This window comes from Triplophysa rosa, linkage group LG5 (genome assembly GCF_024868665.1).
Source record: "Triplophysa rosa linkage group LG5, Trosa_1v2, whole genome shotgun sequence".
Taxonomy (NCBI): Eukaryota; Metazoa; Chordata; class Actinopteri; order Cypriniformes; family Nemacheilidae; genus Triplophysa; species Triplophysa rosa.
In genome coordinates this window covers 9709554-9733914 of record NC_079894.1, presented here as the reverse complement: position 1 = coordinate 9733914, position 24361 = coordinate 9709554, and the positions used below count along the sequence as shown (strand labels likewise).

General features: G+C 38.6%; 2 protein-coding genes and 1 long non-coding RNA gene across 3 annotated transcripts in view; 1 reads left to right on the top strand and 2 right to left on the bottom strand.

Moving 5' to 3' along the window:
* Positions 1-8623, bottom strand: part of myh7 (myosin heavy chain 7) — a 12768-nt gene extending 4145 nt beyond the window's left edge. The window contains exons 1-26 of the mRNA XM_057332993.1: positions 8611-8623; positions 8358-8393; positions 7903-8111; positions 7542-7685; positions 7289-7445; positions 5748-5775; positions 5551-5656; positions 5372-5464; positions 4597-4660; positions 4416-4514; positions 4215-4318; positions 4003-4141; positions 3801-3919; positions 3574-3723; positions 3319-3489; positions 2911-3220; positions 2738-2811; positions 2378-2583; positions 2160-2283; positions 1908-2044; positions 1552-1807; positions 1218-1460; positions 957-1133; positions 715-860; positions 542-632; positions 70-459 (exon numbers count right to left, since the gene is read on the bottom strand). Of these exons, the coding sequence (XP_057188976.1) occupies positions 70-459; positions 542-632; positions 715-860; positions 957-1133; positions 1218-1460; positions 1552-1807; positions 1908-2044; positions 2160-2283; positions 2378-2583; positions 2738-2811; positions 2911-3220; positions 3319-3489; positions 3574-3723; positions 3801-3919; positions 4003-4141; positions 4215-4318; positions 4416-4514; positions 4597-4660; positions 5372-5464; positions 5551-5656; positions 5748-5775; positions 7289-7445; positions 7542-7685; positions 7903-8100 (3726 nt within the window). The 5' untranslated portion in view covers positions 8101-8111; positions 8358-8393; positions 8611-8623. The remainder of the gene's footprint in view (positions 1-69; positions 460-541; positions 633-714; positions 861-956; positions 1134-1217; positions 1461-1551; positions 1808-1907; positions 2045-2159; positions 2284-2377; positions 2584-2737; positions 2812-2910; positions 3221-3318; positions 3490-3573; positions 3724-3800; positions 3920-4002; positions 4142-4214; positions 4319-4415; positions 4515-4596; positions 4661-5371; positions 5465-5550; positions 5657-5747; positions 5776-7288; positions 7446-7541; positions 7686-7902; positions 8112-8357; positions 8394-8610) is intronic.
* Positions 2443-19662, top strand: LOC130553832 (uncharacterized). The gene is made up of 3 exons (XR_008962912.1): positions 2443-2541; positions 19224-19364; positions 19587-19662. It is a non-coding gene; the product is annotated as an uncharacterized LOC130553832 (long non-coding RNA).
* Positions 11923-24361, bottom strand: LOC130553827 (myosin-7-like). Its single transcript, XM_057332992.1, has 39 exons — positions 24312-24361; positions 24178-24197; positions 23867-24074; positions 22955-23098; positions 22713-22869; positions 22558-22585; positions 22239-22341; positions 22034-22126; positions 21884-21947; positions 21692-21790; positions 21279-21382; positions 21031-21169; positions 20826-20944; positions 20599-20748; positions 20330-20500; positions 19922-20231; positions 19513-19592; positions 19201-19406; positions 18994-19117; positions 18784-18920; positions 18434-18689; positions 18104-18346; positions 17854-18030; positions 17241-17386; positions 17064-17154; positions 16599-16988; positions 16386-16512; positions 15477-15595; positions 15187-15383; positions 14852-15035; positions 14201-14366; positions 13986-14110; positions 13603-13911; positions 13324-13527; positions 12768-13064; positions 12577-12681; positions 12390-12485; positions 12166-12300; positions 11923-12067 (listed from the first exon to the last, which is right to left on the bottom strand). The coding sequence occupies exons 3-39, from the start codon at positions 24065-24067 to the stop codon at positions 12047-12049; spliced, it is 5817 nt and encodes a 1938-aa protein (XP_057188975.1). The 5' UTR covers positions 24068-24074; positions 24178-24197; positions 24312-24361; the 3' UTR covers positions 11923-12046.

The following is a 24361-nucleotide window of genomic DNA, read 5'->3' as shown; positions in this document are numbered from 1 at the left end:
GGCTGGAGAATCACTACGTAGAAGAGAAGATGAATATTCACTTTTATTTGTTAATATTTATATTATTACCTTTGTCTTAACAACATGTTCCATGCTGGAGACCACATCATCCAATTCCAGCCTCAGTTCACTCTTCTCCTTTTCCAGTTTTTGTTTGACTCTCTGTAGATTATCTAGCTGCTCTCCCAGTTCTGTCACACTGTCAGCTTGTTTTTTTCTCAGTGTGGCGGCCGTGGCCTCATGCTGCAGAGTGGCCTCTTCAAGGTCTCTGCGAAGTTTCTGAAACTCTGCCTCGCGTTTCTTAGTCATCTCAATCTGAGCAGATGTAGCTCCTCCAGCCTCCTCCAGTCTCTCACTGATCTCCTCCAGCTCTCGGGCTAGATCTGCTCTCTGTTTCTCCACCTTAGCTCTGGCAGCTCTTTCTGCCTCAAGCTCTTCCTCCAGCTCCTCAATACGTGCCTGGTATAAAAGATATGTTAGGGTCGCCATTGTCTTGTTAAATTTTTGTTGATGCCATTAATAGCTTTTTCTTTGTTGTTACCTGAAGTTCCTTCAGTTTTTTCTGCAGCTGAATACTAATTGTTTGTTCATCCTCGATTTTTCCATTAAGCTGACTGATCTCGAAGTCTTTTCTGTGATTGGATAAAATGTTTACAGTCCTGAGTGAGCCTTGAACAAACAGAAGAGTGAAAGAAAGGAAAAATTCTGCCTTACTTTTTTAGACGCTCCTCTAACTGCTGCTTATCATTCTCCAGGTCCATTAAGCTTTCTTGGGTCAACTTCAAATCCCCTTCTAGTTTCCTCTTGGCTCTCTCTAGATCCATACGAATCTTCTTCTCTTGCTCGAGAGATCCTTCCAACTGGTTTAAATATATTAAAATATTTGGTTTATTGGAATATTGTTCAATGGTTGCAATGCATTTGTTTCCTAAAAAAAGGAAAGTTGTGAAACTCACATCATCCACTTGTTGCTCTAGCTTTGCTTTAGCCTTGGTGAGGGTGTTGACTTTGTCCTCTTCACTCTGCAGGTCATCCAGTGTCTGCTGATGAGATTCCTGCAAGGCCTTCTTCTCCTTGGTTAGCTTTGCGATGATTTCATCCAACGCAGCCATTTCCTCAGTCAGGTTCTTCACCTGTAGAAGTTGATGGATCACTTCATTCAGTATATGTAAAACATTTATATTTTAACATAATGGAAAGAGTAAGACCCTCCAGACCTTGTTTTCTGTAGCATGCTTCTCTTTCTCCACTTTAGCCAGTGTAAGCTCCAGATCATCGATGTCTTTCTTCAGCTCAGAGCACTCGTCCTCCAGCTTTCTCTTCTTTGCTGTCAGCTCTGCATTCATCTCTTCCTCATCCTCAAGGCGTTCAGTGAGCTCTTTGGCTTTTGCCTCCATCTGGATCTTGTTTTTGATAAGCTGGTCACATCGCTCCTCTGCGTCACAGAGATTGTCTTGCTCCTGTTTTGAAATAAGATTTAAAAATATGCAATTATATCAATATTGCAAAAGAAACATTGAACCTATCTAGTAAGACAAAATGTGAACTGACCGCTTGGACTTGAAGTTGTAGGTCATTCTTCTCTTGGAGAAGAGACACCATTTTTTCTTCTAGTTCTTTCCTTCGGGCTTCAGATTTGGCATAAGCCTCTTTGAGCTTGGCAAATTCGTCTTTCATATTTGCCATCTCTTTTTCCGCCTCTGCTGACTTGAGCAGAGGCTTGATTTTGAAGAAGAGCTTCATCCAGGGCCAATTCTTAACCCCCATGAAGGCTCTTACATTCCACTGGATAACCAGTAGAGCATCCCTGTGAGGGTTTTAGAGGTAATTGGCATCATTCGTATCAGGAGTCATAATTCATTCAGTACAAATTGGTGTGGAAATGCATCGGGATATGTAATTCTTGCCTTCTTTCAAATATCTTCTGGAACTCAACCCTTGCAAGGAGTCCTCTGGATCTTGCTTGAATTCCAGTAATAATTAGAGACAGTCGTTCATCTCTCATTTCTTCCAGCTGACCCAGTAAACCGGCCTTGAAGAACACCTAGACAGAATTCATTATGAAAAGAGACATTTAATATTTTGTATGCAGTTATGGTTCTTGACTAATAAATATAAAGTCACGATTCAGTTCAGTTCCGTTCCATTTAAGTTTTCACCTTTGTATGTCCAAACTTATATTGATTGTGATCAATATCCAGTGATCCCAACAATTTCTCTGCTCCTTTCCTGCTGTCTATAAATTGACCTTCAGGTATGGCTGCAGGGTTCAAGATTCGGTATCTGTAAATAAATACAGAACGTCTCTAAATATAGGAAAACCTATTTATATACAATATTTGCAAAGCTTGATTATCACAAAAGTAATCAAATGTACCTCTGTTTGAAATCACCATACAGGATTCTGTTGGGGAAACCCTTCCTGCAAATCCTGATACCTTCCAGTACACCGTTACAGCGAAGCTGGTGCATGACTAGAGGATTCTCCATCGCCCCAGGAGTCTTTGTCTCATTGGGGATGATGCAGCGTACAAAGTGTGGGTGAGTTGATCTTAGATTCGTCATTAACTTATTCAAGTTTTCCTGTAGGGAGAAAAATATACACACAATTTATAAGGAGGGGTTTTCATCAAAATATAGGTTGTTTTTTATTTGACAAAGGCATCAGTGTAAAGCAAAACAAAGCCATTTTTTAGCTTTAAATGTATTTGTTTATAAGTCTGAAACTTATAATCACCCTGTGAAGCGCAGACACAGTTTGGAAAGACGAGCCTTTCTTCTTACTTCCACCTTTACTTCCCTTTCCTCCCTCTTGAATTGCACAAAATAAGTGAAACAATGTTATTCTTACTCATGCACATAATGTAATTCTGTATATTCAGTGCATGACATGATATTGCTCATACATACCAGAATCTGTCCCAGAGTAATTAGCAAAGAGCATTGACAAGAGTTTGACCGTAGACTTTTGAAAAAGGCCGACAACAGTCTCATTCAGCGGATCTTTGTTCTTCACCAGCCAGTTATTGATATTATAATCCACTGTGCCAGCATAGTGAATCAAAGAGAAATGAGCCTCTGGCTTTCCTTTGATAACTCTCGGTTTCTGAAAGTTGTTTGATTTTCCAAGGTGGTTGTCATAAAGCTTTGCTTTAAAGGTTGCATCACTGGCTTTTGGAAACATGCACTCTTCTTCAAGGATGGACATGATGCCCATGGACTGAAGGAAGCAGGAATATGACAGAATAGCAGAGTCAAAGATATATTTTGACAATGATGTCATTACATATCTTATTGCAGAGATTACCAGCGACTCACTTTCTCAATGAGATCAATGCAGGCTTGCAGGTCCATGCCGAAGTCAATGAACTCCCATTCAATTCCTTCTTTCTTGTACTCCTCTTGTTCCAGCACAAACATGTGATGGTTGAAAAACTGTTGCAGTTTCTCATTGGTAAAGTTGATGCAGAGTTGCTCAAAGGTGTTGAACTGTAATTAAAATGTATGAACTAAGTCAGACATATGATATGTATTTTAAACAAGAGTTTAGAGCATTAACATACAAAGACTTACATCAAAGATCTCAAAGCCAGCAATGTCCAGTACTCCTATGAAGTATTGGCGAGGTTGCTTGGTGTCTAGAGATTGATTGATTCTTACGACCATCCAAAGGAACATCTTTTCATACACTGCCTTGGACAGCGCACCAACAGCATAGTACACCTGAGCGGAGGGAGGCGTTTTTATGGTCTGTCACCACTTACAGCTAAGAATTTTAAAAAAATGACACTGCATCTTACCTGCTGGACACTTTGCCCTTTGGTGACCCACTCATTTCCTACTTTCACTCTTGGATGGCATAGACCTTTGATTAGGTCAGCAGAGTTTAGACCCATCAGATATGCAACTTTGTCCGCATCTGTTCAAATAAATCAGATTTTGATGTTTAGATGTTTAGAGTGAATTATTATACACAACAGAGACTGCTTTTTGTGCGCACACCTTCAGTTCCATCAGCCTCTGCTTGTTCTTCCCTCTGCTTTTGTTTGAACTTCATATTGCCATAGTGCATAATGGCTCCAGTCAGCTTATAGATGCCATTTTTTTCATCGGCAGTGAAGCCCAGTACATCAAACGCTTCCTGTAAAATTAAAACATTTGATATCTCTGATCTCAAACCTTTAGAGTAGAAAAACAAAAATGTTTCAGCTTACATCAGTGGCAAGCAGTTCTTCGCCATCGTTTATGGAGGCTACGGTTGTTTCTCCTTGGGAGATGTAAGCGTAGTCATACGGGTTATTGGTGATGAGCAGCATCTCTGTTCCAGGTAAGAGAGAAATGAGAGAAATGTTTGTTTTAGTGTTAATTCAGTGTTAAGACTTTTTATAGGTGATCAAAAATCCCCTGACTCTTACCCAGCAACTCAGGTTTCCGCTGAGAGAGGATTTGATAGAAAATGTGGTAGTCCCTTTCAGCTTTGAGTTGAAAGCTCACCCTTGACTTCTCCAGAAGATCTGAAGTATTAAGAAAAAGGTCAATTTAAATGATAGTCTGTAACCTTTTGATGCAGGTATTTAAAATGAAATGAATGCTTACAAGTCTCAATGTCAGCAGAGGCAAGCTTTCCACTGGCAGCAAAATGAATACGGATGAATTTTCCCTGAACAGTTGAGAAATTATAATCATGAGAAATGAAGCCCAATTAATGCTTTAGTTCATTTTCGATGAAATGATTTTCAATTCATTTTTAATTGCTAAAACTTCAACTCAGGTTTAAAACCAATCATTGAAGTCAAAATTATAAAGTAAAAATGTTAGAGACACAGCCATTTATTTATCTGCTAATGTGTTTTCCTCTGATTAGTATATTTTTGAACCGTATTTTAAAATGACTCAACATTTGTTATAGAGTGGTTTAAAGGGATGTTCACCCAAGAAAGATATTTAGAAGAATGTTAGCAACTAACAGTTCTGAGACATCATTGACTACCATAATAGGAAAATGATTGCTTTTTTTTGTTCCGTTGAACACGAAAGAAGATATTTTGAGGAATGTAGGAAAGCAAACAGTTCTGAGGCACCTTTGACTACGCTTCTAATTTTTCCTAAATTTTCAATGATGTCCCAGAATAGTTAGTTGCTAACTTATTTCCAAATATATTTCTTTGTAATCAACCGAACAAAAAAGATGAACTATCTTTTGACAGAATTTTCACTGGAGGAGTATCCCTTTAAAATGCAGTCATATGCCAGTTATGTTCTTATATCACCCAGCAGAGGGGGTCCTTTATCTGTGTTAAAATTCCATGTTATCGTGGTAACAAAGAGATCTTCTCCTAAATCTTTTTCTTAAAACTTTGATGAAGCTTACAAATCTTGAGGAGTTGTCATTTCTGATTGTCTTTGCATTGCCAAAAGCCTCCAAAGCTGGGTTGGCCTGGATGATTTGATCCTCCAGTGTTCCCTTTAATAAAAACAAATACTTATGTTGGTGATGTTTTAATAGACATTTTCATGTTCTTATTGCAAAATGTATGAAATGCCTCTTGCCTTTTTTTCAAATCCATCTTTCTTCACTGAGCCTACAGCAGCGATGCTTGCGAAGTACTGAATGACTCTCTTGGTGTTTACAGTCTTTCCTGCGCCAGATTCTCCACTGAGGCAAAACAGAGCAGTAAAATGAATGTCTAAAAGTTATTTAAAAAACAAACTCTGGAATGACATTAACAGATAAATCATTAACTTACGTGATCAGAATTGACTGATTTTCCCTGTCTGAAATTTAAAAGCAACATCTTTAATTCTTAAGTTGTTTCTTGTTATCATTGGCAAGGTTATACAACACTGATTTTTAAGATTATGAAAAAGCATTTTTCACAAAGGTCTACACATTCCTCACCCCTTGCATGATTGTCTTTGAAATATACACTCACCTAAAGGATTATTAGGAACACCATACTAATACGGTGTTTGACCCCCTTTCGCCTTCAGAACTGCCTTAATTCTACGTGGCATTGATTCAACAAGGTGCTGAAAGCATTCTTTAGAAATGTTGGCCCATATTGATAGGATAGCATCTTGCAGTTGATGGAGATTTGTGGGATGCACATCCAGGGCACGAAGCTCCCGTTCCACCACATCCCAAAGATGTTCTATCGGGTTGAGATCTGGTGACTGTGGGGGCCATTCTAGTACAGTGAACTCATTGTCATGTTCAAGAAACCAATTTGAAATGATTCGAGCTTTGTGACATGGTGCATTATCCTGCTGGAAGTAGCCATTAGAGGATGGGTACATGGTGGTCATAAAGGGATGGACATGGTCAGAAACAATGCTCAGGTAGGCCGTGGCATTTAAACGATGCCCAATTGGCACTAAGGGGCCTAAAGTGTGCCAAGAAAACATCCCCCACACCATTACACCACCACCACCAGCCTGCACAGTGGTAACAAGGCATGATGGATCCATGTTCTCATTCTGTTTACGCCAAATTCTGACTCTACCATTTGAATGTCTCAACAGAAATCGAGACTCATCAGACCAGGCAACATTTTTCCAGTCTTCAACTGTCCAATTTTGGTGAGCTCGTGCAAATTGTAGCCTCTTTTTCCTATTTGTAGTGGAGATGAGTGGTACCCGGTGGGGTCTTCTGCTGTTGTAGCCCATCTGCCGCAAGGTTGTGCGTGTTGTGGCTTCACAAATGCTTTGCTGCATACCTCGGTTGTAACGAGTGGTTATTTCAGTCAAAGTTGCTCTTCTATCAGCTTGAATCAGTCGGCCCATTCTCCTCTGACCTCTAGCATCAACAAGGCATTTTCGCCCACAGGACTGCCGCATACTGGATGTTTTTCCCTTTTCACACCATTCTTTGTAAACCCTAGAAATGGTTGTGCGTGAAAATCCCAGTAACTGAGCAGATTGTGAAATACTCAGACCGGCCCGTCTGGCACCAACAACCATGCCACGCTCAAAATTGCTTAAATCACCTTTCTTTCCCATTCTGACATTCAGTTTGGAGTTCAGGAGATTGTCTTGACCAGGACCACACCCCTAAATGCATTGAAGCAACTGCCATGTGATTGGTTGATTAGATAATTGCATTAATGAGAAATTGAACAGGTGTTCCTAATAATCTTTTAGGTGAGTGTATAGTCCATGCTTTCATCTACCCAAATATCTGTTCTGAGCTCTATAGTATGTAAAATAATATTTTACCATATTTAAATACAGAAATTTACAAAATTACACAATTTTCCACATAAGCAGAGCAGAACAGTGTTGTCTATACCTGTTAACATGTACTGGTAGGCATTGTCAGAGATTGAGAAGATGTGGGGAGGAGCTTCACTCCTCTTTTTTCCTCTGTAGGCAATGACCACCTCCTTATTGTACACAGGCAGCCACTTGTAGGGGTTGACAGTGACACAGAACAGCCCTGAGTAGGTCTGTGGCAAAGGACAAATGAAGATTGATAAAGACCATGATAAAAATTGAGAAATTGAAGCAGGATTTATTCTGCCATTTGACTGCCGTGCTCTTACATAGATCATCCATGCTGCGTAACGCTCTTTGAGATTAAACAGCACAGCGGGCTCATGAAGGAAGGTGAACATTGCCATGTCTTCAATTTTATCAAACTTTGGCGGGTTTTGGGGATGGATGTCAGCTTCCTTCACAATGACAGTCTGTGAGAAGCAGAAAAATAAGTTATATTAGACTGTAAGATAGAAATGTGTATTATGTTTTGCTATTGTTTTCTATTTATATTTGCAATCATTGTTCTAACAGCAAATCAAGCAAGTCAACATTTAAAAAGTTAAGTTTGCCAGCAAATTTTTGCATCGCAAAATAACATTTTCCTAAATAATTCAAATGAGTTGGCATTTCATTAGTTGAGCCTACCTTTCCTTTCTCAGTCTGAACAGTGACTTTGTCACCTTCACGGCTGATGACCGATGCTTTCACATACTCTTCATCTGGATCAGGAACGAAACATTCCTTTTTCATATCAAAGGATCGAGTTTGTGCTTCCAGACGCTCTCGGTCTGACTTGCGCAGGTAAGGAGCTGCTGCTCCGAACTCTGCCATCTGAGCATCCATGATTACCTTGTCTGGAAATATGTGGTTGGAAAGTCAATGGTAATGTGAAAGTACTTCAAACTCATTTAATGGTTAAAAACAGTAACTTTTATACCACATGCCAGGAATTGGCTGTGACTAAGAAGCAATTGATTTTGTTTTGTTATTTTGGCACATTGTAACTATAGCATCTTTAAAAAGTCCCAAACCATGACTATGTAATGAACAGAACATGTATTCAAACACATCAAACATATATATACAAATAATAATGTTACCTGAGGGGCACCAGGTGAGGCGGTTGACTCAAAGACCTGTTGAAAAAGATTATGTTCCATTATTCTGTTCCTCTCAAAGATTCAGATACATGAATGTATTCCAACTTTTGCTAAAACACCAAATATTTACAAATATCAAAAGAAAATTACACAATAAAAATTATACATCTTTATGAAGGAGAATTTTAAAGAAAGGTAGATTTATTTTCCTTTTAAATGTACCACCGCCATGCAGTTTTTGCTCACTTCTTACCCTCAGATAAAACGATGACTGGTCTGAGCATCAACCATGAACGCTCTTTATAAAGGAAGTCACCAACCCAAATTTGGGGAAGGCATTCTATAAGGCAGGAATGCTATTGTGTCTGAACACCAGTAGGGTGCAACAAGGGTAGTTACGGGTGTTAGGGAGAAACAAGAACATTAGTTAAGGGGAATCTTATCTTTGTTAAGATTTGTTAGTGCCCTAAATTAGGCTCTGTCTGATAGGAGAACTAATTTAGCTCAGTCTGTTAAGTGGTTTGAACCTTGAATGATTAAAGCCAGACCAAAAGACAAAAAAAGTTCAATTCTGACCCATGACAGTTTATATGAAAGAATAGTCATCTAATGTAAGTAATAATACACATCTTATAAAATAATATTTAAAAAAATTACATTTGCGTGTTCTGGTGGTAAGCCCACACTGTGTTACTCTAGTGGCGCATGAGGTTTTACTGGGTAACAGAGGCATTCAAATTCTAGATGTCTTAAGAGAGTGTAGACGGAATTCTATATTTGTCATCTGGCATTGTTTCGAATACCCGGGAGATTTCAGCAAAGTGATATGGTTGAAGCGCAGGCTATGTGCACTCTCAATTACCCTAAGAGCTTAGGGGGGGATTAATATGCAACATTGTACTTTTTGTCTTCAGAGCCTAGTCTTTGCAGAGACGGACAGCAATATCAGATGCCCTCTGAGTCTGCATCTATATAAAGCATCTCAGTCTGCCAGATTAACCAGGCGACAAGTGTGGAACAACAGACACGCAGCGCTCTGTGACAGGTGTCATACCTCAAAGACAATAATGTTGATAATAACAATAATAAAAAAGTAAAGAGGGAAGCGGAGCTGTCCCATGAGTGCAGTATAGACTAAGAGCGCAGTTGCTGCCCCATCCTTTATTATCATTTACTAGTAGGTGTCTCCCACACAAGCCGTGTTGTTGACAACCCATTGTTTTTTTGAGGACAAAGATAACCTTGTGAAATTCCTGCAGAGTGGATCTCACAGATTTAAGAGTGAGAACCATCATACCGGGATCAACTGTAGTCCATGACATAGCCTTTGTAGGTGTCCTGCATCATAAATAAAGGCAAGTGACAGGAATATAGCAAGGCACATCAATATTTTATAATGCTTTTAAATTCCCACAGTGGTATATGAAGCATATTCATTCTTGGATTGAGGCTACACCTATAGTGATATGTCCATGATGATGTCTCTGGAATTTGTCGCAACTGTGTGTGACTAACCCTGAGCCCCACAAGTGAACATTCTCTCCATATAGTGCATATGTTTGCAGACAGAAGATACAGAGATAAATGCTGTACAAAGCCTAATACTAAAATAGCCCAAATGTTTTCTCCTAACTAACAGATGTAGTTATTTGACACATGAACTTGATGACAGCAAGGTCATCGTTACCACAAGGTTCATCATTATTTCTTGTAAAACATTATCGATTATTTTGAATATTTGTAGTATTTTACGTTCTTATTAAAGTAAGATTTATTAGGATTTAATACAGCCGACATATGTAACACTGCGGTAAGGTAAGCATCCTTGACAGTTAGCACACAGGAAAGGACAACAGATAAACAAAGAGTTAAGTGCCTATGACAAGTGATAAGACCGTTTCTATTCTGACACCCGGCCACATCTTTTAAACTATGACTGGCGTCAAAGTGCAAAAGGAAGTGAGAGATGTCGGACTAGTGCTAAGGAGTCAGTAAAGATATCGATGACCTCTCTAGTTTGCCAAAGTCAGAGCAGCACTTAAATGTGATTTTCATATACCGTACAATACCATCCATAATTGTGTAACTTTCGCAACCTTCTCAATTACACTAATCTTCTAATAGAGTTCATTTACGTCTCCTCTAGCTGTATTGACAGAATTTGAAATGCACAGCGTTGTTCAGTGTGTTGACGTAATCTCCACTGAAACAGGAAGTTAGGGCGTGACATGATGAGTGGCTCCTTCCTCTTTTAAAATAGTCTTGAATCTGATGAGAAACTGAAGTGCATAATGACATTATAAAAAATCATTAATTCATATTTTTTACATAATTTTTCTTAAAGCAGGTTAGCAAATTTAAAAAAGAAAAAAGTCTAATGTCTAATGAAATGTTTTTTTTTACTTTAGTACCCAAGATTGATGAGCACAAGAGTGGGTACCATAGCCGTGAAAGGTATGATCAAAATAAACAAGAAGCCCATGTGGTATGATGGAGCCCACATTTTTTTGTAAGGGTCTAGCTGTTCTCACCCTCCCTGTGGTTTATGAGACAGAGGGAAAGACTAAAGCCTGTGGGACACCTGCTCTGAGGTGAGTTGTGGGGGCAACATTTGTCAGTAAGGTCCACATGAGCTCTTATTGACAGATAAGAGTTATTAATTATTACAATATTTACATGTATGCATTTTTGACAAACACTCTTATCAAAAGTGACTTTCAGTGTATTCAGGCAACACATCACTTTGAATTATTACGTTGTAATGGACTCCGTTTCTTTCATTGGTTTACATTTTTACTGTATTTCTTGTTTTCATCCTTTTTAATTGTGTAATAGCCCTTGGAAATAGTTCTTCACGAATTGTCTATGTTCATTTTGGGATACGTCCACATGAAAAAAAACTAAGCATGGGGAAGGTTTGGCACAGGGAATAATGCAGCTGTCTGTGATTATACTTGATGAGTGCTTTAGAGTAGTTCATTGACCATGAGTCTTTCCCCTTTCCAACCAATCTATTTCAAGAGCCGAAAGGCTTTGTTTTATCTCTCGCCATTTTAGACATCAGCACTTCTTCGTCTGCCACTATCCCCTAAACCCCCCTGCATCTCCTGTGCTTTATAACATAGCAGGTGCAATGTTAACTACATTGTTTGCCTAAAAATTGAAAATGTATTCCTAAAATTGTTGCATTGCATAAAAAGAATTCCAAAAATGTATATCCAGGAAGATTAAATAAACACACTTAAACCCAGGGGTGATGAATTGTTTGTCACAAACAAGTTGGTTTCCACTTGACACAGGTTATGTTTAGTATTAGAACAGCTTCAAACATTTGCCTCAAAATAGCTTAAGAAGCTCATAAGGGGTCATGTGTGTCTTTTGATAAACTTAAATTCTGCGATTGTTTTTGCCATTTTACCTCTGATATGCTTCATTTAATGAAGTTATGAAAAGTTATATAGAATTCAAATTTGATTCCCAGGGAAGCATTTAGTTTAGCAACATAGAGTCGACCATCGATTGAATCAAATAACAAAAAAGAAACATATATGTTGAAAGAATTTTAAACTCACAGAACAATAGTCTAGATGCAAAGTGATTTTATTTCATGGATGTGAGAGAACACAACTGTTTAAAGAGAATGTGTGTTGAATATAGAGAACAGTTGATTTCGGAAAACATCCCAAACTTTACTCTTCGTCGAACCCTTTCTGTAAGAAAGTTTTTACAGGGAAATAGATCAGGTTTGTATTAAAGATTTATTATTATAAGAAACTACCTGCTCTTTGCTATAGTCCGCTTACTGTACCTTTGGCCCCACATCACGACTTTTGGCACGTAGCTTATTCACTTGTGATTCGGCAATATCAGCCCTTTCTTCGGACTCATCTAGTTCATGCTGCAGCTTACGGAATTTGCTAAGATGATTGTTGGCTTGTTCTTCCTATTACAAGGGCCAAACATATCACAACATCAGTAAGCTTTAAGCAAAACCATCCATTTGACTATATGGTCCCTTAAAGGATCACTTACAGCCTCTTCTGCAGCTCTTTTGTAAGCTTTGACTTTCAGTTGCAGCTTGTCAACCAAATCTTGAAGACGGGCGATATTTTTACGGTCCTCCTCAGTCTGTAGTTCATACAACAATATATTATGATTTATTCATTTTCAGGTTTATTTACTTGGCCATAAATAGTCTACCGTCATAGTCTAACCCCACCTGATATGTAAGTTCCTTAATGCGCCGTTCGTATTTACGGATTCCCTTCACAGATTCGCTGCTTCTCTTTTGTTCAGCCTCAATTTCACATTCCAGTTCTTTTACCTAAAAGTGATTTAGTGTACATTAGGAATTTAAAAAAACAAGAGTCCAGGCATTAGCAGATGAACATAATTAACTTCTAAACTTACTCTCGCTTCTAGTTTCTGGACTTGTTTCTTGCCTCCTTTCATGGCAATCTGTTCTGCTTCATCCAGGCGGTGTTGCAGGTCTTTAATAGTCTGCTCCATGTTTTTCTTCATACGTTCCAGGTGAGCACTTGTATCTTGCTCTTTCTTCAACTCTTCAGCCATCATGGCAGCATCGGTGATGGCCTTTTTGGCTTTTTCTTCAGCATTCCTGCATTCTTGCACGGCCTCATCCACCTCACCCTGAAGCTGGGATATGTCAGTCTCCAACTTCTTCTTCTGGTTCAGGAGGCTGGTATTCTGCACAGGGTCATTATAGTTTTTTAAAGTAGTTTTTCATTCAATTTTTTTATTTCACTCTATCACTGCACATTTTAGTATTTTAGTTTTAGCAGTATTATTTGAATAGTTTAACCATCATTGCAAGTCTCAAGACCTAGTGTCACTGGTAGTATTTTCATTTGATTTGTTTATAAAATCTGTCTTTGTTCATTCTGTATCATCTCATTTAATGAAACCCCAAAATAAAAATCCATAAAAAACAGTTTTTATGCTTTACTTGAGAATGTAGCAGCTGAACTCTCTCGGTGACATCCAGCAGCTCTTGCTCAGCAAGTTTACGTCCTCGTTCTGTTTGTTCCAGAGCGGCTCTGAGCTCCTCCAGCTCTGCCTGAAGTAATGTATTACGTCTCTCTACAATAGCAGTGTTCTCCTTCAGATCATCATTGGCTCGAAGAGAGTCATCCAGCTGCAGCTGAGAATCCTACGAAATATCATATTGAGGTTGTTAATTCACAGACTGTGTGTTATAACATGATCTCATTTTTTATTTGTTTACCTTCATATGGGCCTGGATAGACTTTAGTTGTTTCTGAGCTTCGGATGCCTGTCTGTTGGCCAGGCTGAGCTGAATCTCCATTTCATTCAGATCACCTTCCATTTTCTTCTTTATCCTGAGAGCCTCGTTCCTGCTCCGAGTTTCAGACTCCAGTGCGCCTTGCAAGGTATCTATGGTCCTTTGCATGTTTTTCTTTAACTGCTCCATTTCCTCATCTTTCTCAGTCATCTTGCGCTCAATGTCAGCCTTTATCTGGTTAAATTCCAACTGGGTCCTGAGGATTTTTCCCTCCTCATGCTCCAAAGATCCCTATGTTACACAAAATAAGCTTACACGTTTCATCAAAGCATTTTCTGTAATGAAGCTCCAAGAAATTGGCCTACCTCAGCCTCTTCCAGAGCAGATTGTATCTCAGCCTTTTCTTGTTCTAGCTGCTTACGGACCTTCTCCAATTCATGGATTGTCTTTCCACTCTCACCAAGTTGTTCAGTCAGATCAGAGATTTCCTCTAATGGAAAATATAGCAAGACCATTTGCATAGCCAATGGAGACTTTGTTTTGTTAAAGTATGTACAATATATAGTAGCAATGAACGAACCTTGCAGAATTTTGTTCTCTCGCTTGAGGGTCTCAAGATGATCCAACGATTCCTCATACGAGTTCTTCAGCTTGAACAGTTCTGTGCTCAGAGATCTGGCCTCCTTTTGTGAGCTCTCCAGTTCACACTGAGACTCCTCATACTTCTGCTTCCACTCAGACAAGACCTGAAAACAACATTTTCTCACATTGCATTATGAAAACAAAGAATTTTTCTTTTATCGGGGTCATGCACAATTACAATACTTTGATGTCTGACTGACATCAGAATCAGAAGAGCTTTATTGCTAAGTGTGCTTCCACGCACAAGGAATTTTCTTTGGTGTTGGAAACCTCTAGTACATTCAACACAATTACAATACAAATATAATAAGATTTACAGTCTAAAAGATTCTAAAATATGCATATATAAAATAAAAGCCTATTGTAGAGAAAATGGGGGATAATAACATATAAGAGACATTGTACATAAAGACATATTTGTATTGTAATTGTGTTGAATGTACTAGAGGCTTCCAACACCAAAGAAAATTCCTTGTGCGTGGAAGCACACTTAGCAATAAAGCTCTTCTGATTCTGATGTCATATAGTAGAATATACATATTAACAGACATCACCCTACATATTGTATCTTAGCAGCTGGTATAAATACCTTATCAAAGTTTCTTTGCTTCTTGTCTAATGCTGCCGCAGCTGTGTTTGATCTCTCCACATCCACCATTAAATCTTCAATTTCATTCTGGAGTCTGTGTTTAGTCTTTTCAAGGGAAGAACATTTAGCATTTATAGCCTCTACAGCCTCCTCAGCCTCCTGCAAACGCTGAGCCAGTTTCTTCCTGCATGGACAGAAGATTTTTTCCAAAACATTAAAAAAATCATTTAAAAAATCATTTAGAGTGGAAAAATATATGTGGACTTTACACAGCTCCAATGTTTTCAAAATGTATACTGTACATACAGCACACCATAAAAGATTTCATGTCTTACTTGGCTTCTTCCAGTTCTTCAGTCCTCTGGATGGCATCAGTTTCATACTTGGTTCTCCACTGAGCCACCTCAGAGTTAGCTTTGGACATGGACCGCTGTAGCTCGGCTTTGGCCTCCTGCTCCTCCTCATACTGCTCTCTGAGCAGATCTATGTCATGACGGGCAGACTGAAGCGCATGGGCGAGGGCATTCTTTGCCTTTGAAAAATATTTTTTTGATTATTTTGTAACTGAAGATCATGAATTACATGAAGTTGGAGATGAAGTACAAATATAGGAGAAGTAGGTTACCTTAATTTCCTCATCCAGCTGCCTTTTCAGGTCCTCAAGTTGTTGACTAAAAGAATTCTTACCCCTTGTCAGTTGAGAGATTAATGATTCCTTTTCTTCTAGCTGTCTCGCAAACTCATCTAACAGAGGAAAACAACGTTGTCGTCTTAAATAAAGGTGCTTAAAAGGTTCTTCACAGCGATGCCATAGAAGAACCATTTTTGGTTCCACAAAGACCTATTTAGTCAAAGGTTCTTTAAAGAACCATCTCTTTCTTACCTTTTTATAATCTGAAGAACCTTTTTTCACCACAAATAAAGGTTCTACGGATGTCAACGGTTCTTTATGGAACCATTTAAACAAAAAAGGTTCTTCTATGGCATTTAAGAACCTTTTGAAGCACCTTTATTTTTAAAAAGTAAATATTTTGTGATTTTTAAGGTCCTACTTTGGTTTGTGGAGTGTCCAACAACAGGTTTACATACATACAAGGTGATAAAAACACTTTCATTTTCTAATAACTGCCAGTTATTATTACCTTACTTGTTGACTGACTCTCAGTCTAATCCCCTCCTTTCTGTCAGGCTACTCTTATCTGATTGGTCAGATGGTCTAGTCTGTTTTGATTGGTCTACCGCGTACAGCATCACAGTGTTTCAAATGGAACATAGGTGGGCATTACACGGCGTGAAGCAAATCCGACCCGGAACTGAAATTAGAACGACAGACGACTTGTTCGCGTGATTTAAAGTCGACTCCTTTTTTCTCAAGCCAATAACTTTGTTATCCGTTCACTTTCGGCTTTACAACTTGGCAGGCTGCTTACATTCACACACAGCAACATTACACACTGCATGAAATGAAATTTGAAGGACATTGTAATAGTTACTCTTTAAGAGTGCACCTTAGAAGTCAATGTTATTGATTTACCATTTTCAGCTTGAAGCTTTGCCCTCTGGGTGGTGAAGTCATTGAGGGACCTTTGGTTTTCCTCACTCTTGTTACGAAATTCATTCATTTGATCTTCTAGAGTTCTGTTGAGTTTCTCCAAATTAATCTGTTGGAGTAAATATCGCATTAGCAAAAACCTAAGACAGCCATCAATCTCAAAACGTTACATAAAGATGCTCATCCTAGCATCACCTTGGATTTGACAATCTGCTCCATGGTGGAGACCACATCATCCAATTCCAGCCTCAGTTCACTCTTCTCCTTTTCCAGTTTTTGTTTGACTCTCTGTAGATTATCTAGCTGCTCTCCCAGTTCTGTCACACTGTCAGCTTGTTTTTTTCTCAGTGTGGCGGCCGTGGCCTCATGCTGCAGAGTGGCCTCTTCAAGGTCTCTGCGAAGTTTCTGAAACTCTGCCTCGCGTTTCTTATTCATCTCAATCTGAGCAGATGTAGCTCCTCCAGCCTCCTCCAGTCTCTCACTGATCTCCTCCAGCTCTCGGGCTAGATCTGCTCTCTGTTTCTCCACCTTAGCTCTGGCAGCTCTTTCTGCCTCAAGCTCTTCCTCCAGTTCTTCAACACGAGCCTAGCACAAAGCATAAGATGACTATTTTCCATGCTACACAGTTGTAACAGATCATTATATGGTCACATGAATTACCTGTAGCTCCTTTAGTTTCTTCTGAAGCTGCATAATTATGTTCTGTTCGTCATCGATTTTACTGTTGAGCTGACTGATTTCAAAGTCTTTTCTAAAAACAAATATATAGACTTTCATTAGAAAATAATAAAGTCAAAGCATTTTCTGTATTTCATTTATTGAGTTTTTTTCTCTCACTTCTTAAGTCGCTCTTCCAGTTGCTGCCTGTCATTCTCCAGGTCCATTATGCTCTCCTGGGTTAGCTTTAAATCTCCCTCAAGTTTTCTCTTAGCTCTTTCTAGATCCATCCGGATCTTCTTTTCTTGCTCTAGAGATCCCTCTAGCTAAGAGTCAACAAAAGTTGTTGTTTTTTGTCAGAACTGTTCCCCATGCAATTAAAAATGACATATTTTTTATATAATATTTCATATAGTATCATGGAATATTGCAGAGTTATAAATTGTTATACATGGGGGGTCATTCTTTTTTTAATTCATATCTCTTCATAATCTCTAATCAAAATCTGAAAATCTTTCTCCGCCCAATAGAAGCGATCACTCTCTGATGTCATAATTTAACCACGCCCCTCTAACCGTCAATCAGCTGCAAGTTCCATTTCAAAATGAAACACCTGCTTTTCTATATCCAATCAATTCAAAGTGGAAAACACTATCCACGCCCTCTTTTTTGTCATTTATTATTCCGTTTTACTTGGAAATGTGTCAGAATATGGAAGATCGCAATTTCACAGGAATTTTTATGATAATTTTTTTATTTTGAAAACATCAGTTATAGACCCAGTTTGACTTACATCATCCACTTGCTGCTCTAGCTTTACTTTAGCTTTGGTCAGGGTGTTGACTTTGTCTTCCTCACTTTGCAGGTCATCCAGTGTCTGCTGGTGAGCTTCCTGCAAAGCTTTCTTTTCTTTTGTCAGCTTGGCAATGATATCATCCAAAGCTGCCATTTCTTCTGTCAGGTTCTTCACCTGTGTGTGTATAAGCTTGTTCAGCAAACATGCCGTGATGAACACAACCTTTTCAAAGTAGTTTGTATCAAACCTTGTTTTCAGTAGCATGCTTCTCTTTCTCCACTTTAGCCAGTGTAAGCTCCAGATCATCGATGTCTTTCTTCAGCTCAGAGCACTCGTCCTCCAGCTTTCTCTTCTTTGCTGTCAGCTCTGCATTCATCTCTTCCTCATCCTCAAGGCGTTCAGTCAACTCCTTATTTTTAGCTTCCATCTGGATCTTATTTTTGATCAGACCTTCACACCTCTCTTCAGAATCACAGAGATTATCTTGTTCCTGTTCAGATTGGAAAAACGCATTTATAAATGTACACAGAAACACTTATAAGTAGTGATTCTTAACATTTGTTTGTAAAACTCCTACCGCCTGCACTTGAAGTTGGAGGTCATTCTTTTCTTGAAGAAGAGTCACCATTTTCTCTTCGAGTTCTTTTCTACGAGCCTCTGACTTTGCAAAAGCTTCTTTAAGCTTCAAGAACTCATCTTTCATGTTGGCCATTTCCTTCTCTGCTTCAGCAGATCTCAGCAACGGCTTGATTTTAAAGAAGAGTTTCATCCAGGGCCAATTCTTGACACTCATGAATGCACGCACATTCCACTGAATCACAAGCAAGGCATCCCTGAATAGCAGAGAAGAAAAATACAACACGGTATTAAAATACAGTGTAACTAAACATAGTTCTAGTTTAAGTAAATGTATATGACCATCTTTACCTGCGTTCTACCATCTTCTGATACTCAATTCTTGAGAGAAGACCACGAGACCTAGCTTGAATTCCAGTGATTATTTTTGATAGACGCTCATCTCTCATCTCTTCCAGCTGGCCTAGTAGACCAGCCTTAAAAAATACCTGATGAGGACATCATCTCATCATGTTTTACCCTGTACGGCATTTTTCATATCGTCTTTCTGACGAAACTTACCTTGGTATGACCAAACCTGTACTGCTGGTGGTCAATGTCAAGAGAACTCAGTAGTTTCTCTGCCCCTTTCTTGCTGTCTATGAACTGTCCCTCAGGGATAGTTGCAGGGTTCAAGATGCGATATCTGCAGAATCAAAACACTACATTTTAAGAAAAATGTAATCATTTAATGTCGCACATACTTTGGGTTACATTTTCCCTATGTACCTCTGTTTGAAATCACCATACAGGATTCTGTTGGGGAAACCCTTTCTGCAAATCCTGATACCTTCAAGTACACCGTTACAGCGAAGCTGGTGCATGACTAGAGGATTCTCCATCGCCCCGGGAGTCTTTGTCTCATTGGGGATGATGCAGCGCACAAAGTGTGGGTGAGTTGATCTCAGGTTGGTCATGAGTTTATTGAGATTCTCCTGTGAGGAAACAACATTACACTTGTGAATAATACACTTGGAGACTTGGATAGAGTATGTTTAAACAATGTTGCTAGTGTTTAGGTGTTAAGGGGCTTGCACATACCCTGTGAAGAGCAGACACTGTCTGGAATGATGATCCTTTCTTCTTCTTTTCTTTTTTTCCACTTGCACCTTCAGAGATGGCTGGAAAACATACAAGAAGTTCATTATTCAAAAGTCAGGTATAGTTGAGCATTTGTTACTATGATTTATTAACAACGACGCTAAAAACATCCTGAGTTCTCGTTGATACAATATGATTTGCTCTACAGACAGTTTGTTATAGCTGCCTTGTTTTACTAACATTAGAGCGCTAGCAAGGGCAGTGTAATGGGTTTGGTTCCCAGAGAATGCATTGACTAAATGTATACTTTAAATTCATTTGCATTGCATAAACCAATCAGAGAACTTTAATTTAGGATTTTTTTTAATATTGCTTCTGGTCAATTCTTGAGAAGACATTACAAGCCCACCTGACTCTGCACTTGCATAGTTGGCAAACAGAAGAGACAACAACTTCAGCGAAGATTTCTGATACAATCCAACCACAGTTTCATTCAGGGGGTCCTTATTCTTCACTAGCCAGTTGTAAATGTTGTAGTCCACTGTGCCAGCATAATGAACCAGGGCGAAGTGAGCCTCTGGCTTTCCCTTCACAATCCTGGGTTTCTGGAAGTTGTTTGATTTTCCAAGGTGGTTGTCGTAAAGCTTTGCTTTAAAGGTTGCATCACTGGCTTTTGGAAACATGCACTCTTCTTCAAGGATGGACATGATGCCCATGGACTGAAGGAAGCAGGAATATGACAGAATAGCAGAGTCAAAGATATATTTTGACAATGATGTCATTACATATCTTATTGCAGAGATTACCAGCGACTCACTTTCTCAATGAGATCAATGCAGGCTTGCAGGTCCATGCCGAAGTCAATGAACTCCCATTCAATTCCTTCTTTCTTGTACTCCTCTTGTTCCAGCACAAACATGTGATGGTTGAAAAACTGTTGCAGTTTCTCATTGGTAAAGTTGATGCAGAGTTGCTCAAAGGTATTTAACTGTAAACAAAAATGTGTGTATTTGTAATGGCATTTTTTTGTTAGCATTTACATGATTTGAGATGCCTTATGAAATGTGTGAAGTGTTAAGCGCTCACATCAAAGATCTCAAAGCCGGCAATATCCAACACTCCAATGAAGTATTGACGTGGCTGCTTTGTCTCCAGAGACTGGTTGATTCTCACCACCATCCACAGGAACATCTTTTCATACACTGCTTTTGATAAGGCGCCAGTAGTATAGTTTACCTGAAAATAATTAGCAGGTAAATATTTGTTTGTTTGTTTTGTTGGCCTCATATTTCATTCAGATTAAGGGTGCTTACCTGCTGGACATTTTGTCCTTTGGTGACCCACTCATTTCCCACTTTGACCCTTGGATGACATAGACCTTTAATGAGGTCAGCAGAGTTTAGACCCATCAGATATGCTGCTTTGTCAGCATCTAGAAATCAAGATTTCATGAATAAAGTGTGACATAAATGAGGTGCAGGTTGCTTTTTGATATCCGATTCAGCCTTCTGTTTTTACCTTCAGTTCCATCAGCCTCGGCTTGTTCCTCACGCTGCTTCTGCTTAAACTTCATGTTGCCATAGTGCATAATGGCTCCAGTCAGCTTGTACACAGAATTCTTTTCATCTTGTGTAAAGCCCAATATATCAAAGGCACTCTGTAAAAGTGAAAATATTCCTACCGTCTTGGGTATTGACATTGACATGAATGTATTGTGGCTCATCATCATTATGACTTTTTTCGGGCTTTAATCACAAGAAACTCACATCGGTTGCCATTAATTCCTCAGCATCATCAATGGAAACAACTGTGGTCTCTCCCTGAGAGATGAATGAATAGTCATAGGGGTTCGCTGTCACTAACAGCATCTCTGTTTATACAAATGCAGGGGAGAAGGTACAAAATGACACACACAAAGTATATTATGGTAAACTTAATATTATAGAGTATATTGTTGCTGTTGGACTGAAATATTGTATCCCCAAAACTGCCATGTTACAGGAAATGAAAAACACTTGTTGTCAAAGTTGACAAGCTCTTTTCAGTACTTTTAACTGGTTACATATTTGCAAAACCCACAGACAAACATGACAAAAATAAAAATCATTAAAAAATGGAGATAAAAGGTTTCTGTCCAACAGCGGCGATATGAAGTTTTGGGGTTATATAATTTGCAAACCAAGAATCTCAGGCTTTTTGTTGGATAAGATTTGATAGAAGATGTGATAGTCTCTCTCAGCCTTTAACTGAAAGATCACACGGGATTTCTCCAGTAGATCTGGACAAACAAAACAGGTTTTTTTCAATATAGTTTTTCATTTACTTGTATTTTTACTCTTTGAATTAAGTAAATAACGTATATTTGACATACACGTTTCAATGTCTGCAGATGCCAGTTTGCCTCTTGTATCAAAGTGAATTCTAATAAATTTCCCCTAAAGAAAACCATTTACAACTTAGACCAGGCTCTATAAAATGGATTGTGCTCTGAATTTTGCTTGGCAAAATTACATTCACTTACAAATCTTGAGGAGTTGTCATTTCTGATGGTCTTTGCATTACCGAATGCCTCCAAGGCAGGGTTAGCCTGGATGATTTGATCCTCCAGGGTTCCCTGAAAAGGACATCAATTCACAAAGTAGGTCATATAAACACAATTTCTAATACATTGTATTTTATACAATTCTTTTATCTATATTTGTTGAAGTAGAACCTTGTTCTACTACCTTGTGCTTGTCCTGGTCCTTCTTGCCTCCACTTGCTGCAATGCTGGCAAAGTACTGAATGACTCTTTTAGTGTTTACAGTCTTCCCAGCACCAGACTCTCCCCTAGGGTCAGAAATGAGAAATGGATATGACCACAATGGCCATTTTGTTCAATTAAACAGTTGACACAGGATGTCCTGACATAGCAAGGTAAAAGGGAAAACTTTTCAATAAAAACAAAATTTAAGTGCAAGCATATCCTTGATGTGCAAAGCCACACTTTAATACTGAGAGTACTAATATGGATCTTTGTGTATGGTGTGTATTGTTGCTACTTACGTGATAAGAATGGACTGGTTTTCTCTGTCTGTTCAGAATGACAGAAATATAATTTTTCATTTTGTCTTCTCAGATATAAAGAATAATTTTAGTTTAGTTATATCATGTAGTTATTTTTTATATATATTTTTCATGTAGTTATTATTTTTTGTTACCTGTTAACATGTACTGGTAGGCATTATCAGAGATGGTATAAATGTGGGGAGGAGCTTCACTCCTCTTTTTTCCTCTGTAGGCAAGGACCACCTCCTTATTGTACACCGGCAACCACTTGTAGGGGTTGACAGTGACACAGAACAGCCCTGAGTAAGTCTGCAGAACAGAAGTGTTAGTAGAGATGTGAAAGAAAAGAGAAGCTTTTGTTTGGGGGCATCGGTTTATAGTCTTTTATACTCACATAGATCATCCATGCTGCATAACGCTCTTTGAGATTAAACAGCACAGCAGGCTCATGGAGGAAAGTCAACATTGCCATGTCTTCAATTTTGTCAAATTTGGGAGGGTTCTGCTGCAGAACATCACTATCTTTGACAGTGATGGTCTGTAAAAGAAAAAATGAAAGGAGGATTTTCCAACCAGAAACACTAAACATACTGTAAATGTGCCAAATTGCGCCATTAATTTGAGAATTTAAATGTTCTGACATTACATTTATAAATAATAACTGTTTTAATAGTTTCCAAAGTTTAATTTATTTAAAATGATAGTTCACCCCAAAAAATGCAATTCTGTTATCATTTGCTAGCCCTCGTGTCATTTCAAACCTGTATGACTTTCTTTTTTCTGCAGAACACAAAAGAAGATATTTTGAGAATGTTGGTAACGGTGCCAATTTACTTGCATTGATTTTGTGTGCATGCAATAGAAGCGAATAGGTACCACCGTTGTTCAGATACCAACATAATTCAATGTTCAATCTTCAAAATATCTTCTTTAGAAAAAAATTCAAACAGGTTTGAAATGACAAGAGGGTGAGTAAATAATTACAGAATTTCCATTTTTGGGTGAATTACCCCTTTAAAGGGGCGCATTAGGCTATTAGAAGGTATACTGTATGTTAAATAAATAATTTTGGAGGGTTCAGCAAGCAAATAAATCCTGCTTTAGATGATTGTTGACTTGGTTGTGCAATGTTAACTGTTTAAGAAATAGTTTAACAATCATTCTAAAGAGAAAAAATGTTACAAAAAATCTTGCATTCATACCTGGAATTATATCTAAATTATGTAGTGACTGAGGAGACATTTGCAGAAGCTTCATCAATTATTTTCCATGGTCATAAGTTGATATTCTTTTTATTATTACTGACCTTTCCTCCCTGTGTTTCCACGGTGACTTTGTTACCCTCTCGACTTATGATAGAGGCCTTAACAAACTCCTCTACGGGATCCGGCACAAAACATTCTTTCTTCAAATCAAAGGGTTTTGTCTGTGCTTCCAGACGCTCCCTATCAGACTTCCGCAGGTATGAGGCTGCGGCCCCAAACACGGACATCCCAGCATCACCCATAATGACTCTTTAATAATCGAAAAAGAGAGAATATCTGGATGTAGATTGTAAGCAACTTTTAACTGAAGTATAAAGTTGTAGGCGGCAAGAGGTAGCATGCAGAAATTTACCAAGTTGTTTGTGAACGCACCTAAAAAGAAAACGATGCCACCCATTAGTATATGTAACAATGACACAACAACATTATAGCTAATATTACACAGTGCACATATTTCCAATGAGAGTAATGTTGGGAATAACTTACAGAAATAGAGAGAATAACCGCACTGATCCCGAGGGTCAGCGTCAGCTCTG